At 38.4% G+C, this 12,796-nt stretch overlaps 1 protein-coding gene across 2 annotated transcripts in view; it reads left to right on the top strand.

Moving 5' to 3' along the window:
* AFTPH (aftiphilin) overlaps positions 1–10,782 on the top strand; it is a 47,471-nt gene extending 36,689 nt beyond the window's left edge. For both annotated transcript variants that reach the window (XM_074923491.1, XM_074923401.1), the window contains 2 exons: positions 3,588–3,711; positions 9,562–10,782. In XM_074923491.1, coding sequence (XP_074779592.1) covers positions 3,588–3,711; positions 9,562–9,706 — 269 coding nt within the window. In that variant the 3' untranslated portion in view covers positions 9,707–10,782. The remainder of the gene's footprint in view (positions 1–3,587; positions 3,712–9,561) is intronic.
* Positions 10,783–12,796: the final 2,014 nt, after the last annotated feature.

Raw genomic sequence — 12,796 nt, 5'->3', positions numbered from 1 at the left:
CCTCCAAATTATAGGATTATGATGTTATTGGAAGTTATGTGTGAATATAGAGTTGCGGGGCTTAACATATCACAACCCTGCTGGGATTTGCTGCTGCCGGAAGGCTGTAAATTTTTTCTGTGTGTGAACTACTGATACTAATGATAAAGTGAAAAAAGTGTTTTAACAACATTCATAATAGAAAACAAGGATAGTTGCATGTTTGTGGGACATCGGAAGTTCATGAATGTTAATTATAAAACCAAAACACTTTATCTGCAACTTATTCCCTTAAAAGGAGACAAAACCACCCCTGTCTCTGTTGAATAATATGTGAAAGTAATTGAATTCATTTATTGCATGGTTTTGACATGCTCTGAGTATTTTGCATGAGCTTGTGAAAACCTACACTTTGAATAAATTTTTGCAGAAATTTAAGGGAAGGTTTTGGGGATTTATCCCAGTGCGTAGGTTAAGTGGATAAGGCAAATGCTCTTTCAGTACAATGCCTGAAGCCATGATAATCACTCTCTTCATAGGACGGGTTTTTTTCCTCTTAGGGATTTTAATTTAAAAAAAACAATTTTTAAGGGGCTTGGAGTTTTCCTGCATTTTAAATAAGTGCTTATAATTATTATTGTCTTTTTTGTTTTTAAAAACCTGCTTTTTTAGTTTTGCAATCTGATCATTGAAGGCCATTTTACAGTATTGCATTCCAAAAGCCTTTTTATTCCCCCCTTGAGAGATGTCATTATAAGATGAAAGATAGCATGTTTGTTGCAAAAGTGATAGGTAGCAAATTCAAGATGCTTGAGTCTTGCAGATTCTTTTGTAAGTGTGTGCAAGTCTATGGACATAAAAGTTGTCAGTACCCAGTACATGTACTGCTTGTACAGTCGGGTACAATGTTGTGTCCTGATGGTGTGCGCATTTGAAGTGATTGCTGGAGGGATACCCTGTTAGCCTTTTCCTGCATATTTGTTGCTGTTCCATCAAGTTACAGGTATTACCACCTTCCCTGGTATGCCATGTAGTGCCTATTTCTGAGGTTTTTTTGGTTTTGGCTTTTCTTTCCTCCTGACTTGTTTCTGGGAAAGTCATTTGTTTCTTGGCTTGCAGCTCGTGTGTTTGTGTGTGTGTTTAAGAGCTTTGTGTGGGGTTTGGTTGGCTAACCTTCCTTCAATATCTCATTAAGGTTTTGCAGTGCTTTCCTGAAATATTCTCTCATCATTTAAGTAAAATGGAGAATATGCAACTCTTAAAAAGAAATAAAATAATTGAAAGACAAATTGTTAGGTCTTCTGGCTTAAAGAAGAAACTTTTATCCGTAGTAGAAGTTTGTTCTTTTTCTGAAGACCTTAATTTTACTTACTGTAGATCTGCGCTGTATTCTTTTCAGTTGGATTTCATCAGTAGCCATAATAACTTTTTTATAAAAATTTGCATTCTGCATCACAAACAGGGAGTCACTCATTTCTAGGATGTTCCCACAGATGTGGTGTGTTGTTTTATTTTTCCTGTTAATAGTTTAACATAAATGTTACTGAGTAAGAGGTGACTAAGAACAGTAAATTGAGCAGTGACATCACACTACAATGAAAATTAATTCAGGACCATAAATGTGAATACTGAAATGATGTAACTTACAAGGTTGCATTTAACATTTGTTGCAGAGTTGCATGTCAAAGGACTCCTCGTTTCAATTAGTTTTACAATTTGTACCTTAATGGGATTTCGCAGGCTTCTGAGAGTCAAAGTGTATTTCTTCAAGTCTTCGTCTCCCTGACTGAAAGTCGATATTTTATGGAATAGTTGAGCTTTTTCCTATTTCCAAGTTCTGTAAACATCTGACAATACTTATTCTTGGTATACTGGTCTCAGGACAGTACATATTTTGATGTTTTACACAAAACTGGATGAAATTAACTTTGAGAATCCAGACTTTTAAAAAAGTGCATTGAAAGGAGAGTTGATTAATTTCTAATCAAATCATTAAATGGAGCAAATCTTCTTCCCGCTCCCTTCCCCCCCACCTCCTGCAGCTTAACCAGATGATTTTCTTAATTTTACTTTTTGGTTGGCTTAGTTTCCTGACAATGAAAGAGTATTTAACTTGTGCACAAATGACAAATCATCAAGACACTGGTTGAGAAGAGGTCGTGCAAAACAGGCATGAGGATTATTAATCTCATCTGTTTGCGCATGTAGTACTGCAGTTACTGAGTAGAAGAGGCAACAGACACAGGCATTTTTTTTTAAATTTAGTAATCTTTCGGTATTTCAGGAGTACTTCTAAAAGTATCTTGATTCAGGCAAGTAAACTGGGTAAAATAATCAGCACGTAAGTTTATAAATGCTGGTTTTACTAGGTAGCTACGTGGGACCATCGTGTCTGAGTATTTGCAACATTTGTTCTGCAGTAGTATGAAACCTGTATGAAATTTGTTGTCCAAACCAACTGGCACTAGTGTTACACTTGTTTATAACACAGGTGTCTATAAAACACAATACTTCTGTAAAAAAAAAGTATACTGTTTTTGAAAAATATTTATAATTGTGGATGGTGCATATGCACGCTCCATTTAAACCCATGAAGCATAAAATAGCTGCAATTATAACTAGAGGAATATCACTAACTGAAAATGCTTCTGAGCAACAAAATGTGTTGTAACAGTCTTACATGTTGATTTATTTTGATAATTCTAATTCCTAGAGACTTTTTAAAAGAAAACTTACTTAATATCTGAAAGTTCTGGAGCTGCTTCCTACTGAGATGTGACGCATTGATATTAAACAGGTAGAATTTCACCCATACGTGTGTATTTTTTTGGGTGCAGGTTTCCGTTGTTTGCATTGTTTTCAGAATGACCCATGCTGATAAAATTTGAAATCCATTCGCAACGTATGTGATGTGATGTCAAAATTCAGCATCTGACTTAAGATGAAAATCTTAAAATCTGGAACTACAGAATCAAGGCTGAAGCACCCAGATATGTGATGCTTTATAAATATCTGGAAGATGAAAAGGGAGCATAGACTAAAAGTTTTGGTAGCATTATCCATATTAATAGTATGTAACTTTTTTTAATGCTATTCCACTTGTATGTATCATAAAAGCTGCTTTTCCTCACTTAAATTTTTACACAACCTCTTGTGACAAGCAAGATACTAAATGCACTCTAATGCATGCCAGTGTTGTGTGTACTCTCTTGTTAAAGAGTTGGTCCCCGTTAACATGCAGCATTCTTTTAATACAAACAGTTGAGTTGAAGTAATTGAAACAATCCATTTTAACACAGCTGACATTTTACAGGTGTTTTACTCTAAAACGTAAATCAAATTTGTTTACTCTGACTGAGACCTTGTATGCCAGACTTGATCCAATATGCGTGTGTTTTGTAGTACAACTGTAAAAACTCCTGAAAAAGGGTGGGGAGAGAGGACAGTGTTTCAGAAATGCAGCCATGTTCTGTCATGTTCTTTTCATGTATCTTGAAATTATAAATGTTTCAGATGTTTACAGAAAACAGTCTCTAGCAAGTTGGTCAGTGGCTAATTATGGCTATACTTGCCTCCAACCATCACTGATTATCATTTTATACTATAAGGTGTGGATCCTGAGTTGTTTGAATTGACAACCTCAAAACTGGAAACTTCCAATGCAAGCAACAGAGTGACTGATGCATTTGCAAGACTCATGTCCACAGTGGAGAAGGCAAGCGCATCCACGAGGTAAATACTTTTTGGTGTATTTTTTTCTTCCTTTCCTAAGGGTGGCACGAAGGTGTGAGGAGTGAATGTATGTGCTATTTTAGGTCAGAAGTTATTGAATGATCAAAAGGCATAAATTTAATAATTAAATATAAATATGAAATTCATACTACTGTAGTTCATATTTCAAGTTACCATAGAACTCTAAAGTAAGATGGGAAAAGTTAATGAAGTGAAAGGAAAAGATCACCAGGACGTAAGTTGAGAAGCTAGAGCCAAAAACTGGACTCTCAGGAAGCGGCTTTCTGAAGAACAGAGCTGGTTCCTAAGAATGGAAGGGTAAACTGAACTATGCAGTTCAGCGACCTAGGACTTTGACAGAAGGCTCTCAGTCCTCTGTGTAATTCATAGGTACAGAATGTTCCACAAGTAAAATGTTAAAACTGACTAATAATTATGACAATATTTGTCCCTCTCCATATATTTCTAGCACCTGTCAAAATTTCAGTGATCGAACATCAGATTAATTTTGCTGTCGCAAGTTAAGGAATGAGCATGTAGTTGGTATAGGATGTCCTTTCTGCTTCATGGATCTCATGTGAAGTTCTTCTGTACCTTTCTTCATAGGTAGAATCTAGATAAAGGCTTTAGGTTTCAAATGTCTTCCCTGAAGTCTGGCCTGTTGAAAGGATACAGAATAGTCTCTCCATTTATAAGCTTCTATTCTTTGGGTTTATTTTTTGAATGTGTATCTTAGCAGTAGGATCCTGGACTATCTTAGCCCGTAATTAATATCTGCGGCCATTAAAAGAAATGCTGAGTGATTCTCACCAAATAAAATATTTCTGTTGTTGAAGAAGTACCATGCCTCAGCATTCAACAAAATACTAGTTGCGTTGCAACTAATAGGTAGTAACATAACCTCACTCATAAGTGAGCTTTAGGGTTTATTCAGCACTCTAAAACTAGATGTGTTTCCACACAGCATAGCACTTAGAGAGGAGGCATGGTTGAAGAGTTGTGTCAAATGTAATGATTTATAATGGTAGGAGATAGCTGGCTTTCTTAAAATGACTAAAACTATAATTTTCGAGAGCTCTTTTAAAACATGTTCTTTCATTGAGAAAACTATCTCGCTAGCTTTCCTGCAGTGAAAATGTTCGAAGCGAACACTGAATAAAGATCAACAAACCATGAAATTTCAAGGGAGAGCCGGTAGAGGGAACTCCACACTTCAGTGCTGATTTTTGTGTCTTGACTTTTGGATTGCCTATTTTTCCATCCATGGAGTGCATATACACTTTCTGAAGATACCCTAGTGGGAAAGTTTGACTTTCACTAATTAGAAAACATAGTTACAGTTGAAATATTTTTGTAACATGTTCTGAGTCTTATTTAAGTAACCACAAATTCATAGCAGGACATACAAACTCCAAATGTATCTTTATTAATTATTTTACCTCTACTCATAGACTTGTACCTGCTTGCTTGCTTTAAGAAGTCTGAGCTTAGTTTTTCTTTATAAAGGAACAGGGAAGTCAGCTTTCCTTAAAGGAATGCAGATCTTCATTTTTTGGTTTGTTGTTTTTTGATATGCCGGATTTGTTTTTTTTCCAGTGCTTCCATGGTGCATTTGGAAGTTCTTACTTGCACTGTTAAAGCTCTTTATCTAGGTGTCAGAATTCTTACCCCATTCTGGAGAGCATTGCTTATGATAGGAAGAGGTTCTAGATTGTGCTATAGCAGTATATCAGGCTATAGGGAGAGGCTGGGGACCTCAAACTTGGCAGTTAAGTTCAGACACACATGAGGTGTAGCTGTTTGATTTAAAGCAGCTGGTTTTAGTGTTCAATACATTTTTGTATGTTTGTGTCAGCTCTCAATTTTAATAATGTCAAGTGGTTTTTTGATTTTGATTTCACGCTCTCCAGAAGAAAAGCAGTCTGTGTTTGTTTTTAAGCTAGAAACCCTCAGAGAAATAAGAAGGTCTTATCTCAGCAGTATGCCAAACATTGCATTATGTTAGCTTTTTATAATTTTTTTTTTTTTTTTTTTTTTTTTTATTCTTTCTTAATGAACTGGAGACTTTAAAATTGGAATGGTTGGGTACAGCCAGCTCAACAAGGATGACATTCATGCAGCAATCTGGAAATAAGGACTATTAGCCATTCATGATAACTGATCAGTGGAAGATGTGACCAGTGGCTTAACATCACTTTGATGGCTACCTCAGTTGTGCTGAGGCTATCCCATATCTGTAACTTGTCTGAACTCAGGATCTTGGGGGTAAAGTTTAGAGTGAAAATACCATTGTTCAGCTGTAGGAAGCCATGTGAAGAGTTGTCATTGTCTGAAACAGCCCAGTCTTCTGCTTGCAAATCCATCTCTCAAAGCTGGTAAGTCAGTTTCTCAGAAGGGAAGTGTTGGGAGAGGAGGGGAAGCTTCCCCCTCTGATTGAGCATGAAATCTTGATGGCAGCAGTAAGTGTTGAAGGTCAGGGATCCAGTACAGCATTCCACAAAAACTCTGCAGCCTTGCCCGGTTCCATAGAATTGACAGAGATCAAAAGTTTATCCACTGTCTTTTTGAAGGAAAGCAGAGCACTGATACCTTTGCAAGAAATGTCTGAAAGCCTCATTTAAACTGGAAATACTCCTTGGGGGCAGTGTTGGATGGAGCAGGCTGACTCTTAATTACAGAGCAATTTTTAAAGTGTGTTTCTCTAATCAGCTCATTGCTATTAGAGCCTGGCATTGCTGGTGCTATCCGCAAAACCCTTTTCAAACCTGAGAGATGACTGAAGTCTTGAAAGACTGCAGGAGGGGGTTGGAATGCAAAACACAATGTGAGTGACACATTGGCAAAGCATTCCCTATTTCTTGCTAACTTTTCTTCCAACAACTTTCCTGCTCATCAGTTTGTCTTATATCTTGCAGCTTAATGTTAACATGCCTTTGAAAGGGAAACTTTATGCCAACAGGTAGAGGGACTGGCACAATTGCTTGGATGAGGGCATCCCTTCTTGTCCTTTCTCTCGGGAGGAAATGTAACCTAGTGTAAGAGAAGAGATGGATGGGGCAAAGTGTTCTGTGGAGGGTGGGTTTAAAGCCTGAATGACTTGGAGACCTTGTTTTGAGCCAGTGCTGGGTCCTTTCATGGTTTAGTAATCAAAATTTCTTTCCAAAGCAGGCAGAAGTAGTACAGCTGCCATGGACAATCCATTTACTTGAATGTCCATTCTTTATGCCATGGTACCCAGAAATTAAGAGTGCATGAGCAGGAGAAGCTCCGCAACACCCCACCCCACCCCCCAGACCAGGCTTTAGCAAAAGAAGCTCTTGACATTGGGAGCATCTTCAGCAAAAGTGGTGACTGAAATTAATGTACCCGACATAGTTATATCTCTTGCCTCTATAAAAAGACACAGCAGTATTAGTTTGGCAAGTTTTAAGGGTAAAAACCAATCTGCTACTTTGTCTTTTAAATTTAGAGAGTTAGTGAGTAATTCTTTATGGTTCCCGTGGTGATTATTTGCTACCAAAGGTGTTCACTGTTACCCAGAAAAGGGTAGTTGCAGTGTCCAGTTTTATTGTCTTCCAGAGGAACCTGGTGCTCTCCATCAAGGAATGGGAGACTTTGGGCTATCTCGTCCCTCTCTGCACTGAGATGATAAAAACAGGTTCTGAGCCTCATTACCCAGGGATTGTATCCATAGCTGTAACTTGTTCATAGTTAGGTAATGTTTTCTGTGTTAGTGTGTTAGTTTGTCCTTCTTTATAGATACTTTTTATAGACACATTAAGTAGATGAATTATGGCAAAGGGCCTCCAGCAAGGAGAAGAGCATTCAGTAATCAGGTGAGATTCACATCTGACTGCTCACTGGTGCGCATGTTTTGTAGTGGTATTGCAGAGACCAGCTAGTACAGTGAGAGAAATAGCATCATCCTGTGATAAAGTTCCTGCATATGACCACCAAATAAAAGCCATGCTGCCTCTGGGACACAGCAGTGCCATTTCTTGGCATGCCACAATTGAGCAGAGGAGCAAGAGGCATATAAATAGCAAGGAGCTCCATCTCCGTGCCTGGTTAACAATTACAGGAACTCCTTTTAGTGCAGATCTCTGAGTCAGCCCTCTTCCTTTGGCTTCCTCTGTCAAACACTCCTTTGTTAGCTGCAAGTCCTCGATCACCAGGAGTTTGTACCTTTAAGAGGCTTGTGGTAAGTGATTACTGATAGTGGCACCAGATACTGATAACACAGTGGTGGCTGAGAACCACATTTCAACAGCTCAAGAGATAGTCCTTCGAGTGCAAACAGAGCTGACTGAAGTTGTTAAAGAAGGAGCCACATATTGGCTCTCTGCTTCTTCCTTCAGTAAATCCAGCACACAGCTTTGTTTATCCTCCAGAATTTGGTAATCTGCCTAGTCAGTGGCTCATGAAATTCCACTGCAGCAGAGAAAAGAAAATATTGCTATTCTAGTGAAGGAAAGTCAGATTTAGTATCTAGGCTGCCTCATCTAGAGGTCTTTCATCAAGTGGAGATTTCAAGTAGCAAACAGAAGTGATAGTTCAGTGTCAGCACAATGATCAGTGATGTCAAGGATGAGTTTGACTCCAGCTCTTTTTATCTTCTCCTCCTAGCTAAAAAATTCTGAGACTGCTGCTGAAGCAAACACCTAGCCCCTTGCTTTTCCCTGATCTCTGATCAGCTCAGGAAACAATCTTGATGGGTTCTGACAGAAGAAAATAAAGTACATGCTGCTTCATGATCGGAGTGGTCATTGCCCTCTTATGGGCTCAGTTTAAAGATATTAGAAAGGAAATTTCTGAAGTGTTCTAGGGAAAGGCAGTTTATTTGGTTCAAGCCAAGTCTGAGCTTTTTGCCCCAGAGATGGGAGAGCTTATTTACCTAGAATTTCTAATGTCGTTACAGGGTGTAGCAGATGCCTTTTTGGAGCTGGAATAACGTTTGATGGAAAACTGAACATCTCTAGTAATAGGCAGCGTTCTTCAAAAATAAGCCAGGTGTCTGTAAAGTGTGGATGTTTGGGCAGGGGAGGGGTGTCTTCTGTAGGGTCTGAGCCAGGCTTCATTTCACTTAGGAAATGTGAACTTTTTACATAATAGTGAGAACCAAGCGATGTGGGATTCAGACCTCTTTATTCATTTGTGCTCAGTAATTCTTGTGAATAATGCAAAAGGCAAAGTAGACACCAAGTGATTCCAAAAGTGCTGTGTGTATTGTTACGGCTACACATACTACTGCACTTCAAAGCAAGTAGCTACAAGTTGTGAGCCACCTTTTGCTGCTGCTGAGCCCTGGAGGGAAAAAAGGGTTTGTGGATCACGATGTAGAGCAGTATGATGTATAATCTGAGAACAGCTGTGTTGGAAACGCACCATAAGTACCTTTCTATTTTAAAAGTATTAAGTAGTAAGTTAGGAACTTCTTAATGTCCTTTCAAGATTTTTCCACTTTATTTTGAAAGATTGTATTGGATTTAGGTAGTTAAGAACTAATGTTTCTACTGTCTTATCCCTAGAATATGAGCATGGTTGTTTCTTCAAGTGAGTCTGGAACCTGACAGAAAAAAAGAAAAATACATAAAAATTAGCATCTGAATAGGAAATCTTCTTCTTTCCTTATTGCAACAATATACAGGAACATTTTGCTGACTTTCTATGTTAACATTTTGTTAGTAGGCAGGTAGGTATTATAACGTTAGACTACCTTCAAGTAGCTTACAGAAGTGCCTGTCAGTGGGAGACAAACTGACAGAACATTGCTTCAATCAGTGGTTCTTTCAGTGATCCCAGGGATATCAGATAGTGGATTAATGCACTTTGTTCTTTTCTTCTCAACAGGAAGCCTAAAAAGGAAGAACATCTTAGTGAAGAGGCTGCCAAGGTGATTTCTAGCCTTCCTGACTTAACTTTCATGCATGCCAAGGTGTTGATGTTCCCAGCCACATTAACACCTTCAACAAGCTGCCAAGAAAAGGTAGACTAAAGTGATGTGAATTGGACGTTTTCTACTGATTTTTTTTTTTTTCTTCCCTCTGTGGGTCGTGAAAAGCAATCTTGCTTTAATTTAAAAAAAAAAATCAAGTTCAGATGATTTGTTGGTAAGCAGCACTAGAAAGGTATACATAGTAATGTATATTTATTTACATACTGGAGTCCTAAATTTATATTAGAGAAAAATGTAAATAATTGGGGGTAAATCTTTTTGAAGATCTATTCTTTTTGTTGTGCTGGGGTGTATACATTTATGTCTTTGTGAAATACACTGGTGGTGTCCTTCTTACAAAACGTTAAAAAGTTTAAAAAAAAAAGTCCTAGAAACACATAATGAAAACTTCAGTCTTCACAATCTGTGAAGTCCCCCTTAAAGTTTTTCAGATTGCATTGAGCATCTTTCCTGCATATAGTAAGATACTTACTGCTGGGAAAAAAAAAAAAAAAAAAAGGTTACATTGTCCCTTTGTGGGTTTTCAGTTGTTGTTTCTTTAAACCCCAATAATTTCTTTTGTGTTTTAACAAGCTTAAGATGTGTTTTTTCCTTTTCTTCTCCCCCATCCCCTCCCCCTGTTTGATTGGTTGGCTGATCAATTTTTATGTTCTTAAACTTCAGTAGTATGGCTCTGTCACTATATAGCCTTTTGAAAGGTATGCTGTCAGTAACTTCCTGTTCCAGTTATGGATCACTGTCTAAATACTTGATTTTTTTGGGGTCATTAGAAGGTTATCTGCTTTTAATCAGTTTGATTTGGAAAAGAAGGACCAAAACTATATGAATGTCTTACAATGAAATTTACCTGTTTAAAAATTTTTATGTTCTGTTGTACCACTATTCCTGTTTGATTTTGCACAGTGTAAAATGACATAATCATAGATTGCTATGGTTTTAGGCTGTACATACAGTAAAAAACTATGGGTTGTAAATGTCTGGGGAAATTCCTATGGAAAAAAGAGAGCTATGTAGAAGAACCTCTAAAAAGGTCAATGTGCATGCCCAAGGTCTTTTGAGATTTAAGTGTGTAAATTTCCTTTTAGCTTACACAAAATAAAATAATTTAAAAGATACATATGTATGTAGTCTGCTGGTTTTTTATACAGAATGTATAGATGATTCACATTTATGTTGATGGTAAAATCAATGCAGTGCATTAACATTAGAACCTTCTAATTTGTGTTGCGCAGTCCCACAAAACACACCTGTCAGGGGCCTGCAGAAGGAGAAGCAGATTTTTCTTTAATTGTCCTGTCTCTGTGAACATGTTGTGGTGTAGTCTTTTATTTCTATCTCAAAGTTGCCTTCCAGTGTGTAGGATAACGTGGCTCAAGACATGTTGGTATTTTGGGTTAGAGACTTCTTCAAAGTAATTGGCAGTACTCAGCTGTAAGGAACATTAAGTTATGGTGAGGTGAGAAGGACAACTGTTTTTACCTATTCCTTAGCTAGAAATAAAAATGTAGCATTCACTTCAGTTTCTTAACATGTTAGCTTACGCTGTAGCTCTTTCAGCAACACCTCTTTAGAGGGTACCAGTGGACTGTCTGCAGGTAAAGCATGATCTGGGTGCTAATATTTCTTGAGAGTGATTTACATGGGCATAGACTCTCCCATGTCTAACCTTTACTATGTGCACAGCTCTTTTTTATCACTGGTTCTGAGAAATCTTCAATGCATTTTCTTACCCTTTCGCTGAATTCTTTATTGTCTGACAGCACTTGGGTCAGAAAAGTTAAAGTTGGATGTTATTATCTGGTAAGCTGAAATGTTGTCCTTTCAAAAGGAAGATTTTTCCTTCTTGAAATGTCCTGAAGAGATGGAGCATTGGAGTTCCACCTTTGTGAACACAGGAGTTTCAGTGAGTGGTGGCTACTCAGAATTGAGAGAGCAGCTCCTATGGCTGTGATAAAGTTAATTTGTAAAGTCTAAATTGGCTCCTTTGCACTCTAATTAGTACTGCAGCGTACAGTTCTGTGGTATCGAACTGCACCCCATCATAGCTGAAAAGGTTTATGCGAAAGCCATCTGCTTTACCTTGTAGCCCCCAAAACACTTCCATGTTCTGTTTCTGCAGATTGTCATCGCAGACTTCACTGTTACATGTCAAAATTAGCTTTGCTAATCTCACAGGTTTAGCACAGTATTCTTTAGTTCATCTTATGTTATCATTCGGTTCTGGTGTTGGGCTGCTGTAGGTTAAAATCTGTCCTTTTGTTTCCATAACTGTGGTATGTCCCTTGGAGCCAGAGTAGTGGTATAGCTGCAACAGAGAGCTATAGCTATTGTTTCAAGGAGAGTATGTTTAGGAGCTGACTCATGATCCTTGTCTGGCAGCAAGCGGACTGAAGTATTAAGGAGAGGTGGGGGTGGAAGTGCCAGCTGCAAGTTGATCTTTAGTCTCCTCACAATTGCCTCTAGAGGCAGCTGCCCATTTGTCTTCCAGTCCCGAAGTGCAGTACTTGGTGGCCCGCTGTCAATGAGGGAGGGGGAAGAAATGGCAGGGGGAAAAAGAGATTTCTATTGTGACTGATGTACCAATCTGAAACTTTGTGAAACCTGGTGCTGCCTAGTGTGTTTATGGGGTTTTTATGTTCTTGCCACCCCACCCCCACCCCCACCCCCCCCAAAAAAAAAATTATTGCATCCCACAGACCTTCGCACTGCTGAAAGACATAAATCTTCTATCTAAATTCAACCTTTTGAGGTGCATGTTGCTTACCTTAAAACGTAGCATTGCTTTTTGTCTGCTGGCTTCATCCCCCTTCTTTCTTGTCGATTGTGGGATGGACAGACAGTCTTCTCTACCTCTCTCCTCCTGTCTTGTACAGGCAGCTTTCTTCTTATGCAGAAAGTTTTGTCTAGCGGATCTGTCTGTGTCAGGATTGTCCTTCCATGCTGTTCCCATTGACATGGCGTGCTTTATCTAGTTTAATCTTGCCAGTAGGTTTATGGGCAGGATGGTGATTGATACTTACCGCACATACGTGTTGCTGTGCATTGTCATCAGACATGTCAGCGTGTAGTGCGTTCACTCAAAGTAGTGTCATTTAATAGCAAGGTGTTTATGTGCCCATCCAACAGAAG

This window comes from Athene noctua, chromosome 1 (assembly GCF_965140245.1).
Source record: "Athene noctua chromosome 1, bAthNoc1.hap1.1, whole genome shotgun sequence".
NCBI lineage: Eukaryota > Metazoa > Chordata > Aves > Strigiformes > Strigidae > Athene > Athene noctua.
This window is presented reverse-complemented; position numbering and strand designations above follow the sequence as displayed.